This window comes from Paracoccidioides lutzii (assembly GCF_000150705.2).
Source record: "Paracoccidioides lutzii Pb01 unplaced genomic scaffold supercont2.11, whole genome shotgun sequence".
Lineage (NCBI taxonomy): Eukaryota > Fungi > Ascomycota > Eurotiomycetes > Onygenales > Ajellomycetaceae > Paracoccidioides > Paracoccidioides lutzii.
In genome coordinates this window covers 168601-192372 of record NW_015440957.1, presented here as the reverse complement: position 1 = coordinate 192372, position 23772 = coordinate 168601, and the positions used below count along the sequence as shown (strand labels likewise).

The 23772-nt window shown below is 47.2% G+C and overlaps 8 protein-coding genes across 8 annotated transcripts; 5 read left to right on the top strand and 3 right to left on the bottom strand.

Moving 5' to 3' along the window:
- Window positions 1-267: 267 nt before the first annotated feature.
- Window positions 268-1344, top strand: PAAG_04389 (mating-type switching protein swi10; the record flags this gene model as incomplete). Its single annotated transcript, XM_002793433.1, has 1 exon — window positions 268-1344. One exon carries the CDS (start codon window positions 268-270, stop codon window positions 1342-1344), a length of 1077 nt encoding a protein of 358 aa, XP_002793479.1.
- A 1036-nt stretch (window positions 1345-2380) lies between these two features.
- PAAG_04388 (hypothetical protein) lies at window positions 2381-4657 on the top strand (the record flags this gene model as incomplete). Its single annotated transcript, XM_015845262.1, has 4 exons — window positions 2381-3029; window positions 3179-3465; window positions 3526-3650; window positions 3709-4657. The coding sequence occupies 4 exons, from the start codon at window positions 2381-2383 to the stop codon at window positions 4655-4657; spliced, it is 2010 nt and encodes a 669-aa protein (XP_015699488.1).
- A 1451-nt stretch (window positions 4658-6108) lies between these two features.
- PAAG_04387 (ATP-binding cassette sub-family B member 5) lies at window positions 6109-10624 on the bottom strand (the record flags this gene model as incomplete). The annotated part of the gene is made up of 13 exons (XM_015845261.1): window positions 6109-6786; window positions 6860-7059; window positions 7121-7236; window positions 7300-7829; window positions 7894-8069; window positions 8229-8745; window positions 8800-8955; window positions 9009-9193; window positions 9246-9436; window positions 9510-10111; window positions 10168-10222; window positions 10282-10469; window positions 10529-10624. 13 exons carry the CDS (start codon window positions 10622-10624, stop codon window positions 6109-6111), a joined length of 3690 nt encoding a protein of 1229 aa, XP_015699487.1.
- A 984-nt stretch (window positions 10625-11608) lies between these two features.
- Window positions 11609-13514, top strand: PAAG_11863 (hypothetical protein; the record flags this gene model as incomplete). Its single annotated transcript, XM_015847436.1, has 4 exons — window positions 11609-11662; window positions 11844-11968; window positions 12121-12656; window positions 12745-13514. 4 exons carry the CDS (start codon window positions 11609-11611, stop codon window positions 13512-13514), a joined length of 1485 nt encoding a protein of 494 aa, XP_015702924.1.
- A 163-nt stretch (window positions 13515-13677) lies between these two features.
- PAAG_11862 (hypothetical protein) lies at window positions 13678-14511 on the top strand (the record flags this gene model as incomplete). Its single annotated transcript, XM_015847435.1, has 1 exon — window positions 13678-14511. One exon carries the CDS (start codon window positions 13678-13680, stop codon window positions 14509-14511), a length of 834 nt encoding a protein of 277 aa, XP_015702923.1.
- An 883-nt stretch (window positions 14512-15394) lies between these two features.
- PAAG_04385 (longevity-assurance protein) lies at window positions 15395-17089 on the bottom strand (the record flags this gene model as incomplete). Its single annotated transcript, XM_002793429.2, has 4 exons — window positions 15395-16081; window positions 16179-16466; window positions 16558-16868; window positions 16960-17089. The coding sequence occupies 4 exons, from the start codon at window positions 17087-17089 to the stop codon at window positions 15395-15397; spliced, it is 1416 nt and encodes a 471-aa protein (XP_002793475.1).
- Window positions 17090-19089: 2000 nt separating this feature from the next.
- Window positions 19090-20363, top strand: PAAG_04384 (hypothetical protein; the record flags this gene model as incomplete). Its single annotated transcript, XM_015845260.1, has 2 exons — window positions 19090-19106; window positions 19184-20363. The coding sequence occupies 2 exons, from the start codon at window positions 19090-19092 to the stop codon at window positions 20361-20363; spliced, it is 1197 nt and encodes a 398-aa protein (XP_015699486.1).
- Window positions 20364-21035: 672 nt separating this feature from the next.
- Window positions 21036-22009, bottom strand: PAAG_04383 (hypothetical protein; the record flags this gene model as incomplete). The annotated part of the gene is made up of 3 exons (XM_002793427.1): window positions 21036-21455; window positions 21517-21758; window positions 21826-22009. 3 exons carry the CDS (start codon window positions 22007-22009, stop codon window positions 21036-21038), a joined length of 846 nt encoding a protein of 281 aa, XP_002793473.1.
- Between the last annotated feature and the right edge of the window lie 1763 nt (window positions 22010-23772).

The following is a 23772-nucleotide window of genomic DNA, read 5'->3' as shown; positions in this document are numbered from 1 at the left end:
GTTACTTAGCGCCAAGTAAGCAACTTATCTTTCCAATCAAAACAACCACTTTTCAGTGACCAAATCCAGAGAATTAATATATCGATCCATTAAAACCGGGCCGACACAGTCTCTATTTTACCAAATTAGCAACGAAAAACAGGAAGACAAGAGGTGCAAGCAGGCACCGAATTTCCGGAAGTTTCAATATCCTAGCACCCCCGCCGTTTCGTCGTATTATAACTGCTTCACATTTACTTGGTTGCTTTGGTCAAGCTATCAAACAAAATGGATGACGAATTTGGAGATGAACCGGATTTGGTTGCGTTAAATAGGCCAAATCAACCAGATAGAAGCCCAGCGCGTGCTCCCGCGCCAGTGGCAGATCGTATTACAGGGGTCCAGCAGCCCAAGCCCCAAGCACTTCCAAGCAGATCAGGGCCTGCTGCCATTCTAGTATCTGCAAGACAAAGAGGAAACCCCATCCTCAACCATGTTAAACACGTCCCTTGGGAATATGCTGATATTCCCGCGGACTATGTGGTTGGGAACTCAACCTGTATGCTCTTCCTCTCCCTTAAGTACTACCGTCTACACCCCGAGTACATTTATTCTCGAATCAAGGGTCTTGGGGGGAGATATAATTTACGAATTCTTCTCACCATGGTTGATATCCCGAATCATGAAGACAGCCTTAAGGAATTGTCGAAGACGTCACTGGTCAATAATCTGACACTCATCCTGTGCTGGTCCGCTGTTGAAGCAGGGCACTACCTGGAGCTATTCAAGTCTTGCGAGCATGCGCAGCCGACTGCAATACGGACTCAACAATCTCAGTCTTATAATGAGAGCCTGGTTGAGTTTATTACGACTCCCAGAATCATCAACAAATCGGACGCCGCTAGTTTGATATCGACATTTGGTAGCTTAGAGGCCGCGATCAATGCTCAACCAGAGCAAATTAGTGCTGTTCCCGGGTGGGGAGAGAAGAAAGTTAAACAGTGGCACGATGCTGTAACAGGCGAGTTTCGTATACGAAAAACTACGAAACGGAGAGCAGAACCATCCGGGGGTAAAAATAGAAGAGCTCAGATCCCAGACAACGGCTTTACGGAGGAAGAAAGTGCATTTCTCGCTGCTCATAGTGAGGAATATAGGCGTGACGTAACAGGGTCACAGTCCGCAATGCCAAGCAGTCGCTTACACGAAAATAGAAGCGATAGTGTGAATGATACGCAAGTTGAAGTACTTCTCTCAGAAGAGAGAAGAGTAGAGTCGAACCCACGTCGATCAAGTCAGGAAGAGAAACGGTTGGATGATGGTGTCATGGCAGCGCTTGATCGACTTCGAGAAAACGGCAGCTGAAGCCGTGTCTCCGCCGACTTTGTTCCCTATGCTGGTGATTAGAGCACGCCATGTATGCTAGAACGTGTTTACCATCCCAGCGGAATTGCTTGGGTTCGCTACCTGGTTACCGATCTTGAGATGGTAGGGCTATTATGGTCTACGCCGAGGTTTCTTCTGTGAGAAGGAAAGAACAACCACACTACAGCCGGATCAAACTCCATTTTCGAATAGTCATACAGTGGATATGCGGGGTGTTTGGTTTTGGGTTTTCTTTGGTTGGGGGTTGGGTGGGTGGGGGGGAGGGAGGTGAAGGTTTGAATTCTGTGAAGAGGATACCACGTACACACATCCACGATCTCAGTGTATTCTTTGGAGAGCTTCTGCAGAGAAAGGGGATCTAACCTTTGACCAATCTTGACAGGTGGTGGGATGAGATTCTGCCTCTGTACGCAAAATATCTACACGCATAGGTGGCTTTAGAGCGGAGCTTAACATAAACGCCTGGTCACTCTTCTTGCCTGTGAATACAAAACAGCAATAATTAGACCCAAAAGCATTAAAATAGGCTTCCAGTAATTACATACTACTATTATCATTTATTTTCATCCCCTTTCTGTCTCTGCCCATCGGATAAATATATATCAATCATAAGTGATCCCATCTCCACACAGCAAACTTGGAACCGGGGGACTCCCGAGGTCCCCACTCCAGCGTTCGGACTGCCTCCGCCACGTGACCCGCTTCCCCCAAGGTTGGAAATCGATCTTGGGCTTTAGACTGGCCGAAGCAACAACAACCTTTGGAACCCTTATCCTCACATCCCTATGCTGCAACCCTGGACGTCATCCCATCCTTTGTCCGCAGACCCGTCCTAGTGGTGAGTCGTTGTCCCTGCAGCTATCAGTTCCCCCCGTCTCCTGCATGATAATCTGGCCCTCAGCCTGGTCATCCCTCCATTCTCGTTCCCGCAGAATACAGCGTAGTTGTCATTCTTTGCCTGATTCGATTAATACCTTTAGCTGACCGTCAGCGTGGGGCCCTTGAAGATGGCATTATGGGGAAAGCTGCCGCCACGGGGACTGGCAAGGGGAAGCTCTGTGACGCCTCCCCTTTAGACGGCACCAGGAGCAACTCCAGATCCCTTGGCCTTCCAACCCCCGGTGCTTCTACTGCTTCTCAGCCTAGGGCCTCAAATTCTGCTTCTAGATCAGTGCCCAGTAAACCTCAGGAGGGCTCCAAATCTTTTGAATTCGTCTTGGTCACAGATACAGAGTCCCGAAGACAGGTACGGCGCCATGCTATGCGCCAGTATATGCGCCAGCGACGTCTGGAAGGTATAGCACGACTTGAATCATCTCGTGCTCAGGTTAGGGGCTGGGGCAGAAGTGGCAGCCCGGCGACTGGAACTAATCTGTCTCCATCCTCTTCCAGAATTGAAGAACTAGACGACGATGAAAATGCAACGGATCTTAGGAGCAGTTCCAGCGATTCTAGTCGGGGTAGTGTTGGTCCTGCCGAGCCAGACATCCCAATAATGAGAGATGATGAGAATCTAACCAATCAGGGAGATGAGATCATCTCGGCTCTTCTACAGGATATTTACTCCTCAGATCCCAAGGCAATGCCAGGTGCGGGATGTTTTGATCCTTTCAACAGCTATCCGTTGAAGTTGAATCGTCCTGATCAAAATTTGATACACCATTGTAAGTTGGCTTTATTACATGTTTGCAAACTCCTCACTTTCATACACCAACTCGCTCTACATTTGGAGTGGCTTGGACACTACAAATGTCTCCTACATGTGTATTTCTTTAATTTCAAATACCAGGCTGTTTTCTCACTTTTCGTTAAGTTGTCACTACATATCCCATGATGATGTATAAAATGGGCGATGCACACCAAAAAAACCCAATAAAAGATATATTTCGCCACTTGACTTTGCATGATCCAACCCCTTTTCAGGCGATGCTCGCTATTTCATCAAAACACCTAGCTGGCGTGGAAGGCCGTAACGAATCGGTCCAATCACTTACCCACAAAATGCGAGCCTTGAGGATGTTAAACGAAAGATTGCAAAGTGATGCAGGCGGGAAGCACGATGGTACAATCTATGCCGCGGCGACAATGGCAGTGATCGAGGTAAGCATCACTTTCCTGTAGAGTTTCTGCCACTTATTGTTCAACACTGATCTCCTACAGAAATGGTCAAAGGACCGGGACGTTGAACGGATGCATATTCAAGGGATTGAACAACTGCTGCGACGACGGGGAGGTATGAGCGGTATGCGGGCCACCAGCCCGTTTCTAGAAAATGTTTTATATTGGTTCGTGACCGATTTATAACAAATCTTTTTCCGGCTGATTGCTGAACAGTCCTCACAGGGTTGATCTGAGTTGTGCCCCAAGGGCTATTGTGGCAGCCAGTTTGCCCTGGACGGGAGATATACCTGACACAGTGCCTTCGACTCTCCCATACTTGTCTCCTAAACTTCATATACCTCTGACACCACACCATCATGTTTTGGGCACAGATCCGCAAGAAATTGCTGGCATACTGCAAGCATGCGAGGATTTCCTTGCCTTTTTCCGCTCCCTTAATGCGTTACAGCATTCCCTTATTTCCACCCCGCTTCCCGTTCCTCTAGATCTCAACCATGAAGGTCAAGCCTTTCGAAGTCAAAAACGCAATCTTTTTGACGCTTCAACAACCCTGTTTTCTATTCTCACCACTCTTCCCGATTACGACCATGGGATACGCGACGTTCGCTTTATAGATGAGTATACCTGTATGGCTTGCTTATTCTACCTTAACACCGCTTTGTACGACTCATATCTTAACTCTCAAAACTTTGACCACTACCTCGAATGGGTTAATCTAGAGCTTAAAGAGATTAACCCGTATTCGAACCCTAGTATCTCGTCATTATTATGGGTCTTTATGGGGAACGGGGGATTTATGGCTAATAGGCCATCTGACAAAGGTGAAAGAAGCTGGTTCGTATCGCGAATGGTGCGGGTAGCTAAGCGATTAGAATGGAAACAACGTGGCACATTATGGGATAATCTTCGCGACACTCTACTTGGGTTTTTAACTACCCAACAGGAATGTGGAATCGGGAGCGATCAGGTTGGTGAAGCAGAAATATTCTCTCGCAAAAATTGCCCTGGTTTACTATGGGATGAGGATGAGATGCGAAAGCACATTCTAGGGCCTCTATACACCGGCCTTCCCACCTTTTCTATGGCTCCTAGCTACGAAAGCTCGAGCTATACTCTGGAGCCTTTAACAACCGCTGGCGATATTAAACCGCCAACTTTCGAATTTCCATGAATTAAACGACCAATGAACAACGACTGCATTCTTCAAACCCGCCCAATTCGCCAGCAGGCTGTCCTTCTTACACCCGATTCTGCCATCTATACCTCATCTATTTGCCGTGTGGCGTCCAATGGTATCACATGTACAGTTCATTATTTGGTTCAATTTCCAGGTTCCGTGACATTTTGCAATTCACGGGAGGAGTTCTGTGGAGAATCAACAAAAGATGACCGGTGGGGTACACGATTAACGAATGACCTGATATCCATGTTTTTTTTCTCATCTGACTTTACCCGTGGGTGTTTCACGCTTTTCAAAACGCTTTACTCTCTCGGGATCGGAATATATACACGCATCTTTGGATGTTACATTACAAATTTAATAATATTTTCCTACTTGGCCGAACGTTGTTTGATCCATGTGATATCACTGGACGTCTCGCTTACTCCTTTTACAAAGCAGCAATGTATTTCGGCTTTTTCGAGAGTCTTGGGGTCTCAATTTTATCAGTTGGACTTCCCATTAACAGTTTTGAGATTCGTCATTATATGGATCCGTTTATACACATCTATTTAAATAACTTCTATTTCTATCTACGGCGACTTGGGCTTACCTTTCTTGGATGGCTAACAAGGCTGTCGAAGCACAGGAGTACGAGATAGAGACGCACACGGTGGCTAAATTATGTAACTAACAACATCATCTTCTCCGAAATTATAAACACGGTTCACGCTCCCATTTGGCAGCATATACAAACAGACTGGTTCGACAGAATTCCTTTTCAGACCTCTTGGGCTTCAAATGGTGACTAATTGCCCTACCTCTTCACGCTTCTTCCAAATTTGCTTCAAACGGACACACAATGCCTAGTAATTTCTTAAATGTGTCAAATGCGGCAATCAATTGTGTTTGTCTAGTCAGGGAATTGGGCTCCAAATTCCATCCCCCTGAATCAGCCAGTCATTTTCTTTTATCGTTCTCATGGTCAAGACTGTGCTTTGGCTATCAGGAATTGATATAATGTCCAAATTTGTGTTTCTTAATGATTTTATGCAATGACAACCTCTGGTGATTGACTCTAGTGGTTCTGAACTTGTCTCTCATTTATGTGAATTCTTTAAGTGCTCAGATGCATTAGACCTAATTTTATGTTCCGAGCACACATGAGGGTGTGGAGTGAATCTATGATTATTTACGGTGCAGGCATGTCACTCACTTCTCCTTCACAATCTCTGAATTAGGTCTAATTTGACAATGTACATGTCTCTATTTATGAACTAGATAAAAGATCCACAAGAACAAGAACTAGATGCAAAATGATCACCTATTAACACAGCAGATGAGAAATTGAAGCACATCTTTTCAGCATCATAAAACAATTGTAATGAGAAGATTGTGAGGGAAAATGGCAAGAGTAAAAAGAGGAATACCGCTCAAAGAAGCCACCAACACCTGGCTGAGTATTATCCTTCTTTATCAGGAATCTTTTGATCCAACGACTGTGCCAAGCACATTTCATAGTAGATTCCTTTCTTTGCGAGCAGCTGTGCATGCGTACCAGATTCCAAAACCCTTCCTTTTCCAAACACAAAGATTACAGAGGCATCTTTAATCGTCGAGAGACGATGTGCGACGGCCACCATCGTCCTACCAGACGAAGCCTTTTCCAACGCCTCCTGTACCACTTTCTCAGACTCCGTATCGAGGGCAGAGGTTGCTTCATCAAGCAGAAGCAATTTGGGAGAACGGATCAGAGCTCGAGCAATTGCGATGCGCTGCCTCTGGCCGCCAGACAACTGCGTGCCGCGGGAGCCACAGAGGGTGTTGAAACCGTCAGGAAGGGAGGAGATAAACGTGAACGCATTTGATTGGCGAGATGCCTCTTCAATCTGCTCCTGTGTTGCCTCTGTTTCGAGGCCCATGGCAATATTATCGCGGATGCTACCCTGATACAAAGTTGGTTCCTGTTGGACCAGTGCAACACCCCGGCGATATTCGCGGGGACACAGCTGAGCGATGTCCTGCTGGTCGAATTTAATACAGCCGGAACTGGGGTCATAGAAGCGCTCTAGAAGCGCGATGATGGTGGATTTGCCACAGCCGGATGCTCCCACAAATGCAGCAAAGGAGTTTGGTTGGATCTAGATATTCTTCATTTAGCCCGTGGTTCAGTTCTCAAGAGGGGTAAGGGTCCAAGGGGGAGTAAAAACTAACAGTAACATTTATGCCACAAAGGACGCGAGCATCGGGGCGTTGGGGGTAACAAAACTCAACGTTTTCTAATTCAACAAGACCTTTGCCGTGTGGTTTCTTATCTATATCTGTGTCAGATGTATCCTCATGGGCTTGAATTTGAGGCTTAAGACTCCGAAGCCAAAGTATGTAGTTTCCCGCAATGCGTGCGTTCGTTATACCTTACTGGATTTAGCTTGACTGTCCCTGTCGAAAACGAAAAAAGGGTTTAAGATAACTTACTAGTTGTATATGAGAAAAACTGAGCGGCGGCTTGACCACTGAAAATAACCCCCACAAAAACCATGAAAAATTGGTTCAAAGAATACACTCTGAAAGATACAAGACGACCGCCATACCTTTAAAGAACACCATCAGTCTTCGTGCCAACGAACGATGTAGATGCATTCAATAACGCTTACCAGAATCCGAGACACATCACAAGGAAGTCGATAGATTGTGCCAGACTATACCAAAACATTGTCCATACCACATTCCTTATAGAATGTTTAACAATTCCGTTCATACTACCTTGGTACCTGGACAAAATTTGGGTCTCTAGGGCTAATGACGACACAGTTCGTATGGCCGACACCGCTTCACTCGCTAGGGCCGCGGTTTTCGAAAACCGATCCCCCGTTAGGGATTCAAATTTGACTTCGAGTCGAATGCGCAGATACCCGCAGATCAACAACGGTGGCAAGCCGCCGAATATTGTGACCAGCGCCAACTTCCATCCAACTATGAGGGCGAGGATACAACTTGAGACCAAATTAACAAGCACAATTATCATAAGGGGTAGGTTAAATCCTAAAAGATCCTGTAGTTGGGTCGGTTTGGTTGACAGATTTGATGCCAAAGCACCAACAGCATTCTCAGACTTGTCAAAGAACTCCATGTCCTGCCGGAGGAGGGTGTTAAATATTTCCAAACGATATCGATGCGTGCATACCTATCAATATGCATTAGTAACGGCCATGGAGTAAGCGAATGTTATACCTTCATGGTAAACTAACCTGGGCGATACGATTTGAAAACCATCCAAGGGTGAAATACGCAATCAAAATCCCAATTGCGACCATAAAAAACATAAGAGCGAAAAAGTTGCCTCTGTCTACCATAGATTGCCCCTCCAGGGTGAACACCGTTATTAAGCGAGAGAAAATAACCGCTTGCGCAGGGTACACCAGCCCTATCGTTTCATAGTTCAATAAAAGTTTCAAAAAAAAAAAAAAAAAAAAAAAAAAGGCACGATGTCGTGATAGCACTTACCGCCCATAAAACAAGATATGACAACAAAAATATATTGAATCCCAACTCCTTTCTTGCTCTTTCAAGAATATGTATAAACAATGCAACAGGCTGTACTTATTCTCAATAGAAGAATTTCCCGACCCAACACCGTTTGTCAGTGCAGGTTGAATTGAAGATTTCGTTGTCGTTGTTCGCATTAATGAGATACCCTGTCCTGCTTCTGTAGGTTCATGTCCCTCAATAGTACTCTCCAGTTCATCGTCTGCTTTGCTACCTAGATCCTGAGCACCGACCAGTCGTGCATATGCGCCACCGGCGGCAATCAATTCCTTATGGGTGCCTTGTTCAACGACCTTGCCGGAGGACATGACGGCAATGTTGTCAGCATCTTTAATTGTGGCAAGCTTATGAGCTATCACGATGGTGGTTCGATTTTCAGAAACTCGGTCAATGGCCTCCTGAACAGCCCTTTCCGCGCGCGGATCCAGAGCGCTAGTCGCTTCGTCTAAAAGAAGAACCTTTGGATTGGAAATGACGCTTCTAGCAATGGCGATGCGCTGTTTCTGTCCTCCAGATAGCATACTTGCCCGCTCCCCGATTTCCGTGTGGTATCCCTAGCAGCTGTTTTAGTCAAGGTTTGGATAAATTTTTGTAACAGCTCTTCATACCTTCGGGAGCCCCTCAATGAATTCATGGGCATTTGAGAGCTTGCAAGCTTCGATTACATATTTCATTTTCTCCGATTCTGACAGGTCCGCTATATCTGTTCCGACTAGACCGTGGCAAACATTTTCGAACACTGTGCCACTGAATAAAACGGGTTCCTAGGGGATGTTAGCTCGAGTTCATTGTGGTTGAAGATCAAGGGGTCAGATACTTGTTGAACAAGCCGAATCTGCGTTCGGAGCCAGCGAACATTGAGTTGATCAACACTGCAGCTGTCGAGGGTCAACGTGCCACTCGACGGGTTATACCAACGTTCGAGAAGGCCGATTATAGTACTTTTTCCACACCCACTAGGACCAACCAGTGCGGTAGTTTTTCCAGCAGGGATTCGGAGATCTAAACCACACAAAACGGGATAAGCAGGCCTTGAGGGGTAGGAGAAATGAACATCCTTGAGTTCGATATCTCCGTTCAGCTCGTTTGGCCGGAGGCCATCCTTCTGCTAAGGGGTCAATTTTGGAATTTCGATCTATGGTTCTAAACAGCTCCGAGGCTGCTGAAGCACCCTTGCTGAAAGCTATGACATGGGGTGCCATCTGGGTCAGACCAGTTGCAGAGATTATTATGGCAAATAACACACTAGGTGTAAGTTAACAGTTAGTATATATAAAACAAATCAAGGGAATGAATAGTGGGGGGGGGGGGCCTGTACGTGACGATGTCCCCCGAATTACGGATTTCCCCATTTGACAAAAATCGGATCCCCTGCCAGAAGACCAGGCCGTAAGCAGAGTAGATACAAAAGTACTCTGTTGAAAACATGGCGCCGTAATTAGGAGATTTCTTGTTCCCTTCAAGATGTGCGAGCTGCAAGAAATCGTTGTATAATTTCGACAAACGCGGCTGCGCCCAAAACGCCTGAACAGTTCGAATGCTTGAAAAGGCTTCTTCTGCCAACGCACTAGCTTTGGCATAGAAACCCAGAACATTTGTTTCCTGCTTTGCATCGATCACAAGGCAGACAGTCAGAGCCACCACTATCACCGGTACAATGCAGATTCCAATTAGGGTTAGCTTCCACTGCACAACGAAGGACACAATGAAACCAGCAAAGAAGGTTGACATAGCCTGGACTGTCAGGGCAAGTTTTTCGGCAATGGCTTGGTTGACGAGATTTCCGTTTGTAGTTACATGCATTGCAGTTGCCCCCTGGTTCGAGGAATCGAAAAAGTTGATATCCTGACGGAGAGTCCTTTCAAGAAAATCGACGCGGAGAGCCTTGGTAGTTCTGATGCCAGCAATTGTGCTAGCCACCTTTTGGGAGTCAGCATAAGGTCAGAGATAGCTTTTGGCATGTCGTCAATCGTTACCGTAAAGATGTATGTAAGTCCGAATTTAGCGACAAATAGATATATGAACCAAAGACTTCGCATAATTAGTTCGAATTTCCCCAAACTATTTGGAAACCCAGGGTTCGAACTCACGCAAATTTGTTCAATTCAGAACGAAATTTCTCTGGTGACAGCAGTCCCGTGGCAAAATTTGTTGTATCTGTTACAAACCCACCAAATACCAAAGTCATCAGAGGCATAGCAGCCCCTGCCCCGACCGCTGAGACGAAAGAGACGAGATAGAGAGCCCAGGAAGTTGAATCGGCATAGGTAAACACCCTCTATGTTACATTAGAATTCATGACAGTTAGTCCATCAGAAACAACGATAGAGGACTCACAAAGAGTTGTCCCATGCCACCCTCCTCCGGTTTCTCTTCCTTGCGCTCGCCATCGGCGCTGGGAACTGACGACGGCTTTTCTTCAAACGACGACATTCTTGAGAGTCACCGGGGGATCAGCGACTATGCTGCAGCACGTAATAGTCTCGAATTCGAAACCTGGATTCCAAACTCGCAATACTTATATAAGGCCAAGAATATGGAAATATTGATCTTGAAAGCCCTAGGCACCAGCCGGTCTAAATTCCCCCGAAGCCCGCTTCTATGGCACTGCGGGGTCCGAGGATAGCGAGCCCGTTCTCATTCTCCCAGTCCAGATGGTTCTAGGGTTATCCGGAACCATGCCAATGGGACAGTTTCTCGTATTTAACGCGCGAAGTTTCAACAGGGTCAAACAGTCGCGTTTCTCGCTCGTTTTCTTCCTGGTATTTTCTTCCGTTGGCTGGGAGAATTGCGCCCTTGAGGAACGACTCCATGTGACTTCGGGCCTCTAGCGGTTCAGCCTCGGGCGAATCACTGCCGAAACAACCCGTTGGCCAGCCAAGCCACACTATGCCGATTGAGACTTCGGCAAGCCGCTAGTTCCCCTGCGGCCAAGGAAATCGGCCCGCGCGGACCCCGACCACACGAGGCAGCGGTGTTCGGGATGGTTTTGATCCAAGTCTTGCTGGGGAAAGCCGTCTGCTTCTTTTTTCATAAGGAATCACGTGCCGGGCGGCGGGACGGGGGAACATCTGCTGTACCCTCAGCAATCTCACCGGGTTGTTCGGGACGACGGATTTCACAACCCCCCCTGGGTGTCAGGAAAGGTTCTGGGTTTTGCGGGATGACTGCTGGGTGGCAGAACTTCATGGTCAATGACCAGAGAATCTGAAGCGTAACTAGCGGTGATAAAGTAACTACTGCAAAGCTCCTGTCGAAGAACCAACCGGGCGCGAAGGCAAATTTCCCAGGAGCTACACCAGATACAACCTCCATCCTGACGTGGTTGGTGGATTCTGGCCCTTAGTGGAATTCCATTGGCTCTTCAAGATCCATACCCAAATTGCTATTGCTACCCGCCGCTTCTTTCGGGTCCAGATGGACATTGATGGGGGTGAGGTGCCACAGGGGCAAGAGTCCGCATCCCGAGCAGTATGTCCTGCGGATATATGAAGAGACATATTCCCACCCCTCTTTTCAGCCCCAATGCCATCGTGCGTTACTCTGATGTCAAATTTACAAACCTGAATCGCTGCTGATGTCTGAAGAAATAGTGTGACAACTGTCGCATTCGAAAGGTTAGGCGATCTTATACTTCAATTCCCCCTTCCAGTTTAAAGTCATTCTCTCATTTACCCATCCTAGATCAAATGTGATCGAGCCTCACCCTGCTCCAATTGCCGAGTCGCAAAGTCTACTTGTCAAACCTCCCCACGCGTTAGAGAAAAGCGGCAGAGGGTTTTAATTTCTCATCAATAGTATGCCATTTATTTATCATTGATGTTTTTTACTTTTTTTTTCTTCTTTCGGGACCAAAAGAAAAGAGAGAGAGAGAGAGAGAAAGAGAGAAAAAAGCATGATCAGTACGGCTAAAAGCATTTTTTCGGCAGTGAGAAAAAGATCGAAATTATTGACCAGCGTCTTGCGGGTATTGAGCAACTTTTACGGTCCCTCACCGTCGACAACAAAAATTATAAACCTCCTTCACAGACCCATGGATCGTTACCCCCCTCGCCCAGCTCGAATGCATTTCATCAAGGAGCGTTGGAACAAAGAAATCTGCCGCCATTTCATGCAACTGCAAATGCACCCACCGCGGAACCCGCAGCAGAGCGAGGGGCAGAGTCGACAACGAGGAAAAACCCGGATGCTGAATTCGAAGGGGAGCCCTCGATGAGCGCCCATTCTGCACACGCCAGTGAGTTGTTTGAAAATGCTGTGGTTAAATCTCCATTGGCAGAGCATAACCCGCAGATGATGGAGGCGCTCTCAGCCCTGAAGGATATTGTTGAGAGAACAAAGCTTTCGAATTCCATTCATACGTTGCGATTTGCAGGGCAGAAACTCCAACCCACGAAGGTCGATCTTTCGAAACTGGAGATGCCGCCAGTGGAGGCGGTGCTCGCTCTGCTGAGGAAGGCAAAAGGTATGTTTGCTTTCTTACGGCTACTTCGCCATCACCTCGACACCTTTTAAGCGTACAGACGAAGTTCAGATCCACTAATCGAGAGTAGAATCCCACCCTTTCTTCCTGTTGAACCTCCCTTTCCTCAACTTGTCCACCATCACCCAACTCTGCAAAGATCTCTATTTTTGCACAGATGAAACCTCCACTGCCAACTTCGCCATCGTAAACTGCATTCTAGGCTATATGTTCGACGAAATACAGAATTTCCATCCAAACTCTAACTCCCAGTCCCCCTCTGGCCCTCAACACCCTCAGCACCTCCAGCCGCCGCCACCATTAGCATCATTCTCCTCCTCAGCCATCACCCAATACACCGTAACCTGCCGCACAAACTTCGAAACGGCCCTCAGCACCTTTGACCTCTTCCTCGAGCCCTCTTATGAGAACATCCAAGCCCTAGCTTTAGGTGCCTTCCACGCCACCGAGGCTTCCAAACCCTCTCTATGTTGGACCTTCGTCAGCGCCGCAGCGCGCATGTGCCAGAGTCTAGGCTACCACCACTCCGTCTCGGGCGCAGGGGCAAGCGAAGAGGAGCAGTATCGGAAAAGAGCCCTCTTCTGGTTCATCTATGTGCTAGATAAGGACCTGACACTATTGCTGGGCCGCAGCTCTACCCTTCAGGACTACGATATCTCTCTTGCATACCCAGGCCCGCCGTCGGACCCGAAATTGCGGTCATGGTACCAGATGTTTGAAGGATGGGTAACGTATTCGACGATTGCCGCGCAGATCTATGAGAAGCTGTATTCAGTACTAGCGTTGTCAGAAAGTAGCGCAATGCGGACGGAGAGGGCTTGCAGTTTAGCTATGATGTGAACGGTGGAGAGGAACGCATATTTCCGTACGTTCCATTTAGATATCACATCCCTAACCCCCCCAGCTATCTCCTTTTAAAGCCCACCATCTCTAAACTATTCAGGTGCAGTCCGACCCAGCCATACCAGCCCACCACGCCTCTTTCTTCAAATACGCTGCCGCCATGTTCGATCTTAGCTACTACTACCTACTCACAATCATATACCGCGCAAAACCCCCCTCACAACAAGTACTAGCACCACGAACAACAACAACAACAACAAGCACCACCCGAGGACCCGCCAACCAGAGCCAAAACACTCCCCGCTTCGCCGCCACAGGCCTCGACCCAGCCTGCGTCAACGCCGCCCGCAACGCACTGCGCCTCCACCAGCAATTCATCATCGACTTCCGCAACGACAGCGAGTTCCTGTGGAAGGGGTATATAATCTGGTCCCTCCTGCACTGCCCCTTCACTCCCTACCTAGTCATATTTACGCACACGATAGCCACGGCCGACTTAGCCGATCTAAAATTGCTGGAGGAAATTTCTGCCTCACTGGAGAGCGCGAGACATATCTCTGAGGCGGCGGAGAGGCTTTTTAAGCTGTGTGCTGTGTTCTATCAGGTTGCGCTGTTGTATGTGGATGTTAGAATGAGGGAGTGGGCGCAAAGAGGCGGGGCTGGTGCTGGTGCTAATGCTGTCGCTAATTCCGGTGTTGGTATCGGCGCTGTTGTCGGTGAGGTGGGGGGAAGTGGTCATGGTATGGTAGGTGATCAGCAGCAGATGGAGCAGCAGTGGGGAGCTGGTGAAGTTGACAGTTACCTGTGGGAGTTGGGCTTTGGGGTTCCAGCCGGCGGGATGATGAGCATGGGTAGTAGTAATGATTTGGGCATTGTAGTGGGTAATGGCGGAGGCGATAATGATGATGGCAGCGTTCAGGCAGCGTCATCGTCGTTGCACGATTGGTATCGCGGGAACCAGTATATGATGGGATTATTGGAGTCTGATTTGTAGGCTGTTCGGATTTAGCAGATTATTCGATGTGGACTATATATAACTAGCTGGCTGCGTGGATTACAACTCCGAGACGTATGTTGTATATTCAGGGATATCTAGGTATTGAGCCTTTCGCAGGGGAACGGCTCTTCTGCAGTCGGAGGACCACCTGTCCACGCCTACCTTCCTATCTCTGACGCCGGGATACCAAGCGCAAGACCATTACGAGGATGCACAAAAGAGAGAACAGAAAATGAATTGGTTTTCCTCAGTAGACAACGACTTCTATCCCCCGCCCGTGGCTCACGTCAACAAGCTCGCACCACCCCGTACTAGCCAAGAGAGACAGAAAAAGAATCCTCTTTTTTTTTTTTTTTTTTTTTTTTTTTTTTTGAATTAAAAAAATAGAGAGAGGAAGAAAAAGTACCATTATCACATATCAGTTCATATATACCACATCATAGACCAAACACACGCACACAAAATTCTAACAGCTTCTTCTACTGGGGTATATCATTAGACAAATGAATCCGAGCAAAGAGGACATCTAATAAAAAATAAAAACAAGAAAGACAAGAGGTGAGAGGGAAACTGAAGATAATCAAATTACCAAAGGAGAGCATTAGTGGCGCGGGGTAGTGGTATATAGAAGCAGGGATGACAAAGGGAAGAAGATGCATCACATAGATGATTCAGGGGGTCTTCTTCAGCAACAGGAAGAAAAGGGTCAAGAAGCAAACAAGATTGTTAATATCAGAAACTATGAAAATTATGCCCTTTTCTAAAATCAAAAAAAAAATTATAAATTAGAAAAAGAAAAAAAAAATTAGGAAAAAAATAGAGAAAATAAAAAGCAAAAAACCCCAAGTAGATGGAATGAAAAGAGAAAACACCGATCATGTCACAACGGCTTATCACAGCCAATCCGCCCCAACAACGCCTTCCGATCATTCTGATCACTCAACGTAACCCTGCCCCTCCCCGTCCGTATCCGAAGGGGATGATGCCCCTCCCTCCCCCCAGATGCCGAAGTAGAGCTACCATTCACGCCGCCAATAGCATCACCACCGCCCCCATTCCCCACAACAACAGACCCATCACGACCCCCAGCATCCCCACGAACATCCTTTCCATCCTCTCCCTCCTCCTCCCCATCACTCCTCGAATCCTCCGCCGACCCGCTCTTTAGCACCTTGATAGCCACGCGCAGAATCATAGTGAACCATATTATCGCGAGGATCTGGATGAATAGTAGCAAGGAGAGGAAGACCCATTTGATGCGGGGGCTCATGCAAATTGTGCCGCCCAGTTGGTGGAAAGGGTGGAGGAGGTGGGTCCAGTTGTCTATGGAGAGGGTTTGGTTGAGGGATTTGGAGAGTGAAGAGGGGGAGGGGGAATGGGGGGATAGCATCTTGGTTGTGCTGGCGGAATAGCACCCATAGGGTATTGCGTCGGGGATGTTGAGATAGATTGAGTACCAGAGTTTGTTGTAGATGATGTGTCGGGAGATAATCCATATAATGACGAAGACGATAAAAGCGACTGTGCAGGAGCGTTCGTAGCGGAGGTATTTTAGGATTTTTGCGAACTGTTTATTTTTTTAATGAAGATGCATTGGTTAGCTTTTGGGAAGGTAGGTGGTGGTTTGTATGGAGGAAAGTTTCCAGGAGAGAAGTTAATCTTACCGGCAGCACGTAATCTACAATATCCATGATGCACAGGACAGCATTAGCGACATTGTAGAAACCATACACATAAGCGGAGCCCAAGAGGGCGATTGTGACGATGTGGTGGACTAGCATCTGATAGTAATCTTTCCTCCTCTCCTCAATGTTGATGACGAGAAGCTGTTGAAACCAGAACGACAGCTGTGTCAGGCAGTACCATTTGAAGGAGTAGGTGATTTCCCTGGAAGGCCAATCGGTCCATAATTCGCGGAAGTTATTCCAGTATTTTGAATTGTACCAGAGGCACTACACAATGGCAAAATTAGTCCCGATTGAAATATGCCAGTATGTGTAAACTTAAAAACAAGGTGGGGGGGAAGGGAAAAGAGAAACACACCATTCCATAAGTCCAAAAGCCTAAATAATAAACGAGAACCCAGCCTTGCTCCGCTAGCCTACGAGAGGCCTTTTGTTTCAATCCGCTACGTTGTGCAATGGGTTGGAAGAGCCATTCGATAGCAATGGCTCTGATGGCGGTGAAAGCTAGAATGGCGCTAAAGGAAAAATATATATCATCCCAACCCTGGACATAGGTACCCTTTTCCGGCTGGTAGTGGGGCAATTGCAAGAAAGGGGCGGTGTATGGTTTGAGGGAAGGATAGAGGTTGTGGAGGGCGAATATCATTGTGGGAATGGTGACACAGATACCTATTTTACTTATTTAGTTTAAGTCATTTCTATGAGCATTGAGGATATGGTAGTGCGTGGAGCGTAATTTGCTAGAGTAAGTAGAGCATACCTATCTGGTTCTGCAGCACCCATTGTCGAAAGGAGGTGATTTTCTTGACCGTCCGCCGGCCATCGAGGGGAGAAACGCAGGCATTGACTTCGGACACGGAATTGGGATTGCTGGATAGTGTTTTGGCCATTGTGGAGGTACCTGGGTAGGTATGAGAAAAATCGCCACCCCTGAAGGTCAACCGTCCAGCCACACACAGAGAAGGTCGAACGAGGGGTGGAATTCGGAATTGACTGAGGATAGATATCGTATAGTGCGGTTGAGAGAAATAGTGGACGGGGAGGGAAAATGTATGGACTGGAATTTGGGTCGCACGGGACCGCCGATATGGAAAGTGGTGGGATGTAAAATATACTTATATTCGCCCGAGTGAGTGGAGGGCACGAAAATGTATGTCTTGAGAAGCCCGGAACTGGCGGAACCGGGAGATGGAGGTAGGTAGGCAGGTATATTTGCGATTGCGAGTGTGGGATATTATTTCGGTGAACTGGTGACAATATTCACCCAGGTGACCAACCCGAGAGATCTGGTTGGACGGGGGAGCTACGGGCTGTTTATAAACAAAAAAAGCTGGTGTTAGTGGGATACATGGATGGATGGAGATGGAGATGCAGGGGGGCAGAGAAACGAGGGAGTTTTACTTACAGAGATAGCTGGTCCAATTAATTGGGAGAAGAGGAAGAGGAGGTAGAGGGAGAGGGAGAGGGAGAGGGAGAGGGAGAGGGAGATGGGAGATGGGAGATGGGAGATGGGAGATGGCGCTAGGCAGAGGCAGAGGACAGAGACAGAGGCAGAGGCAGAGAGGAGTGGAGGGTGGAGAGAGCGGAGAGTGGAGAGTGGAGAGTGGAGTGGAGTGGGAGAGGGAGTGAGTCGGTGGCGAGTAGATATTCGCTGAGGAGTAAAATTAGATAAGGAGTGGCGAAACGGGAAGCAAAAGGGATTCCACCGCCGTTTGAAATGAGGAGAGATGGCCAGTATTGTTATCATGTTTGCTATTTTATTAGGGATATTTGACTCGAATGCTTTTTATTTTGCTGGGCTATCTTGGTTGTCTCTTATGGCGTGGCTATAGAGATGATGCTCCATTTCTTCACGTTCCCCTGTGCAAACTAAATATCGTTGCAAGGGCCCTGGATTGCCGTTGGAATGCGGTGACTTTGTACCCGGTACTTGGGCACCAGACTACCCGGTGCGTAGACGCAAGTACCAAATACCCGCTCCTCAACCAAAGAGAACAACATCCCTCCCTTCCATCTCATTCAAATGATGATGATCTCTTCGTTCCCCGTCTCTAAAGATGTTTCTTCAATTTCCCTGGCCATCCATCCCTATTCCTTATTTCCCTTCATTCCCCCCTGCGAATCCTGCACAGATCCTGTTCATGTGAGAAATGTCTGTCGTATTTGACATTTACTTTCCCCCATTCTCAACACATCTGAAAATCATTTCGTCCCTCAAACCCATAGCGACTTACCTATCTTGTGATTCGCCTCGGTTCCTAATGGCAGGCCTGTCACTGGTCTGTCACCCCATGAAGCTGTTCCTGGCCCGTGTCTGTTGGCTGGAACCTGTATCCGGGCCTGTGTCTGCACCTTTGCCACACCTTAATATTTTTATCCATTGGGAATAACCTATCATACCCCTACCCAGACTTCTGATGCCGTGGCTAAATACCGCATCTTCGAGGGTTTTGCGTCAAAGACTCGGAGAAAACACAAAATCAACCTATCATGTGTAGAGCCAGGGCTGAAACAGCTTCTCTGGGAGAGTCTTTTGGTAGTTAACTATATTTTAACAAAGAAAAATACATGATTTAAGAATATTTTAAATCTCATCTCTCTATATCTGTTATTTTCATTATTTTGATATTCCGCTTTTTTTTACCGACGTAAATTATGCGACCATGAATTATATATTGTTTAGTGTTGATCAGAGCGGCTTCATATATGGAATTGGATATTCCTTGTTGATATTCATGTAAATAGCCTCCTCATCAACTAACATCCAACCTTCAACCTTCAACACCACATAATAAACCTTCATCATCGCCATCTTCTTCAATAACACCGCCTCTTCTCCTTCTCCTCCCCTCCTCTCCACCGTCATGAGCTGGTCTCCGTCTCCATCAACATGAGTAATTACGATACGTACGTTCAATTCCCCTACCCCGGACAACAACCCACTCTCAGGATCATCCCAAAGACTAACAAGGAGACCCTCCCAGCTACAAAACCTTCCTCATCTTGCTTTCCCCCATCCTCTTTCGCCAAGCGAAATCTCTCTACAACTCCCTCCGCACCTCTCTCTCCCACCGCCCTCCACCCCGCCCCGTTCCCCACACCGCCGCCCGCGCCCTAAACCTCCTCTTCCTCACAACCACTCTCTTCCTCCTCCTCTCCCTTCCGACCTCATCAGGCCTAAACCCCTTCCCCCCAGCCGAAAACATCTTCACCCTCACCTCCTCCCGCCTCAACACCCCGACGGAAATCCTATTTTCCCGCCTCGCCCGTCAACGCCCAAACAACACCCTCTCCCAAACAGACACAATTCTAAAAAGAAAAAATTCACCTCCCCCGACCCTCCCCGAAAACCTCTATCTCCGTTTCGGCCCCCGAAAACCCTCACAAACCTGCCCGTTCCTGCACCCCCCGATAACGAATCAAGCTATCTCCTCTACTACCCTACCCACAAAAAACCTTCCCTGCCCCCACCTCCTCCACTCCTCATTACCAGGCTTCATAACCTCCGATCCCCTCACGGGACCCTCTGCCTCCCGCTGGCGCGCCAAATTCACCCTATCCGGCCTCTCCCTCCTTCTCCTTGAAACTCTCCTCGTAACAATCTACAACCCCACCTCCTCCACAAACACCACAAACACCAACCCACAAATCGTCCCACCAAGCTTCCACACCCGCCTCACAACCGCCCGCTACCTCTCCTTCACCCTCACCAACGCCCTGTACGCCCTAATTATCTACCTCTCCTCCACACACAGATTCTTCTACATCCCGCCCACCCCGTCCGAAATCGCAGAGAAACTCGTTGCGAATGTCTCCGCGACGCTAGCGGGGGCGACGGCCAAGATGCATGCGCTGAGCGTGGTGCGGAACGCTACGGTGCGGGATAGGGCGTTGAAGGGGAGGGATGATGCGTATTGGACGGCTGTGGTGGAGATGGAACAGGTGGATAATGATGAGGGTGGAGGTGGGGGTGGAGGTGGAGGTGCAGGTGTGAGTATCTGGGAGGAGGAGGAGGTTGTTAGGGCTATGACGAAGGTTATGCAGGGGAGGGGTGGCGGGGGGGTTGGTGAAGGGAAGGAAGGGGCGGTGGATATTGCCCAGTTGGGTATGGAGGCGAGTGCGTATGTTGAGGGGATTACGGAGGGGTTGGAGATGGGGGGATGATTGGGATGGTGGATGATGGATTATGGAAGTGAGAGCCGGAGTCGGAGTGGGAGTCGGAGTGGGAGTGGGAGTGGGAGTGGGAATCAGGACAATCCATTTTCCTTATGTTGTATTTTATGTTGTTCTATGGTTCTTTTTGAATTTCTATGAATTTCTTGTCGGTTCAGGTAGGGATTGTATTTTTTTTTTGCTCGCTGATTTTCTGAGGTAGAGAAAAGGGATAGGTAGGTGTACAAAAAGAGAATTCAACACAATTGAATGTTACTTTCATCTCGGTATTTGGGGATGCACTTTTCTTTTTTACATTTGACACAAGGAAAGCAAAGGGATAGACCGGTCAAAGAAAGAAAGAAAGAAATCATAAACCATAAAACGACGTCGTATGGAGTACAGATCGGTGGAGGGAGGACGGGAGAGGAGAAAAGATGTAAAAGGAAACCCCATTATATGCAAAAATCGACAGCGTAAATCCCAGCTCCCCCGGATAGTAGGAAAACAACAAGACGCCCAAACTCGCACGCAAACTAGCAGATTTATCCGATAGATTAAACTACAGCAGTTACACTCCCAGATCAAGAACAAAGGAAAAAGCAAAAAGTTTTATGCTAAATAGACTGGCAAGTAATCCGTTTTTCTCCATCTTCTCAAAAACATACAAAGGGAAAAACTCAGTTATATCCTCTCCCGCTCCCAACCGGACTGGTGCGCGGGATGGTATGCTAAATTCGGTTGTCCAATCATTTCCGGACTCTTCATCTCCGGACTCCCGGCTTCCCACTTAGCGAACTGTTCGTTCTCGCCGTGTCCCTTTGATGCGTTTGTGTTCACCGGGAATCGCGCAGGTTTGTCAGCCCTCAGGGAAGAGGAGCGCGTGGTACTTGATGTGAGAGAACGGTAAAACTCAGATTTCGTGCGGTGGATGGGCAGAACGGAATCATTGTGGCCCATTATGAAGGATCTGAAGCCCCTGTTGTTCTTCTTTTTATCGTAGTCGTCGCTGTTTCTGTTGGATATGGCGTCAAGGTCGATAGCGCCGTGGGTTCGGATGTGTCGGGCTGTGACGCCTTGTTTTTTGACGCGGTAAATGAAGTTCTGTGGGTTTAGTTAGTTTTTTTATTGAGATAAGATGTAATTTAAAATGCTTTTTTTTTACCGTGATAATGTTAATGAATCCGAAGACTATGATGACAATGCCGGCGGCAATGACGATTCGCCAGAAGGCAATACCCAGGATTTCTGAGGCCATGTCTTCTCTGTTCAGACAACCTAGAGTCATTATGCCGAGGAGAACCATTGTGATTCCGAGAGCGAGGAAGCCTGATTCCGAACTGAAAACAGGCCAGTGACTGGCAAAGTACACGGGGAATAAGTTTACTTCGGTGAGAATGAGGAAGACTATCCTTATCGTCAGGCTATGACACGAGAGAATGAATTTAGCCAGGGTGAAGAAACTACGACTTACTGCTGATAAATGTGGATATCACATTTGTCATCGCATCGAAAACGAAAAAATTGCTGACGAGGGAAGTCTTGACCAGCATGACTGTACAGGCAGCGATGACAGATAGGAGACAGATTATGTTTAAGACACGAATGGCGTTTAGAATGATATATCCTGGGCCAGCCAGGGATCGCTTAAACGCCATTTTTCTTTTTTGGCTGATTGCTGGAGGACAAAAAGGACGACTGCTCGATTTGATCGGCTTGGGTTTGAAGGCTCCCGAGCCTTTTAAAAGGAATGCTAGCAATGTGCAAGAGAAAATTCGACGATACCAGCGGGATTCGCAAAGCAGGTCCGAAGCAGGATATTGAGTGGTTGCGTTTGAGCAAGGAGGGATTAAGCAGAAGATAAGAAGAAAGTAGCAGAGTCAGAGACGTCAAGTATTGAAATAATGGAAGTAAGCAGCAGCAGGAGCACTTTTCCTGATTTTGGGAAGGCTATTGAAGATGAATAATAGTAATAATTCAGAGAATTGATGAAAGGAAGTAGAAGTGTTAGTAGAGTAGCAGAGAATTAAACATAATTAATTAAAAGCCGATGTTGCCTTGGAAGGCATCATCCAGTAGAATATAGCACATAAGATCGAGAGAGGACAGTTAATAGAATAGAGAATGGAAATGAATCAAAGAAGGAGTGAGACGATGAAGAAGAGTGAAGAAAAGAAAGAAAACCAGATCAATGGGCGCTGAGCGGAACACAGCGAAGAAGAAAAGAAAAGCCCAAAAAAAAAAATACAAAAAAAAGACGAAGAAGAAGAAGCTTGATGAAGGTTTCTGTTTCATGAAACACAAGTAACGGTGAATACCGAGCAACAGTAGCCATCGACGTCTCTTTCCTGTAATTACTAGATTCTACACATTAGAGACCAGTCACTGGCCGGCCCACACTGTGTTGATCATTATTTAATACACCCCGTTTTGTTATATTTGAGGACCCAGATATGGGGTGGAGGATCCTTTTAGTGACCTCATTGGCGCCAGCTTATTTTAAGGCACCCATTCACTAAGAACGGTCCAGGGCGGGGGAGAGTAGGAGAACAAGAATGTCATGTTTCATGAGATCCCTCCGCAAGCCCAGAATATTGGGCAGCATGAATTGGAGCTGTAGAAGCCCTGCCCGCTAGCACCACGACATCCTCAGGCGACATGGGAGGGAGTGGACAGCAGCGACAGTTACCGATGGAGCGAGTTTGCAGCGATGAAGGTTGGATGAAACAAATGTTGAAGGAATGTTGTTGTTTCGGAGGGGAACAGAGCCGCTTGATTGGTCAGCAGCAGAGCTTTTACCCGCCAGGGGAGTGGTCACGTGGGAGCTGCCAGCGCCTAGGGAGCTAGAGAAGCTGGAGCGGTGGGCAACAAAGTGAGCAAAGTTGATAGAATAGGAATCATGGGGGATTTATTTTTGCATAGATGAAAGTGCCAGCAGTAACTAAACATAGAAGCAACCTGATTCGGCTTCTTCCAAGTATCTACCTGTTGTTATTTCGAGCTTGGTACTTCGAAGCCTCTTTGTCCATAGATTTGGATCAAATGTTCTTTGTACCTGGAACTTATCCATAAGTTAACTAAGTTACATAACTAGTTAACTAACTAACTAGTTAACTTAACTAACTAGGTACCTTAGTTAACGTAATTCCACACCAAGCGGGCCACCACACTGAGCAGACCACCAAAATCAGCACATCCCAACTGACTAGATTTTAATTCAAATATCTCAACACCACAATACTCAATTAAATTAAATTAAATTACATGCAGTTGAGAACATCTTAATCTTGTATGCTCAAGAGTATTGCAATTGCTGCAGTGTGGTTAAGCTCATACACATAATATTGACTCAGAAAATGATAACTTATAGAGTTGAATAACTCTCTATTCAACAGATACAGCAGAGGAAATAATAAGATTC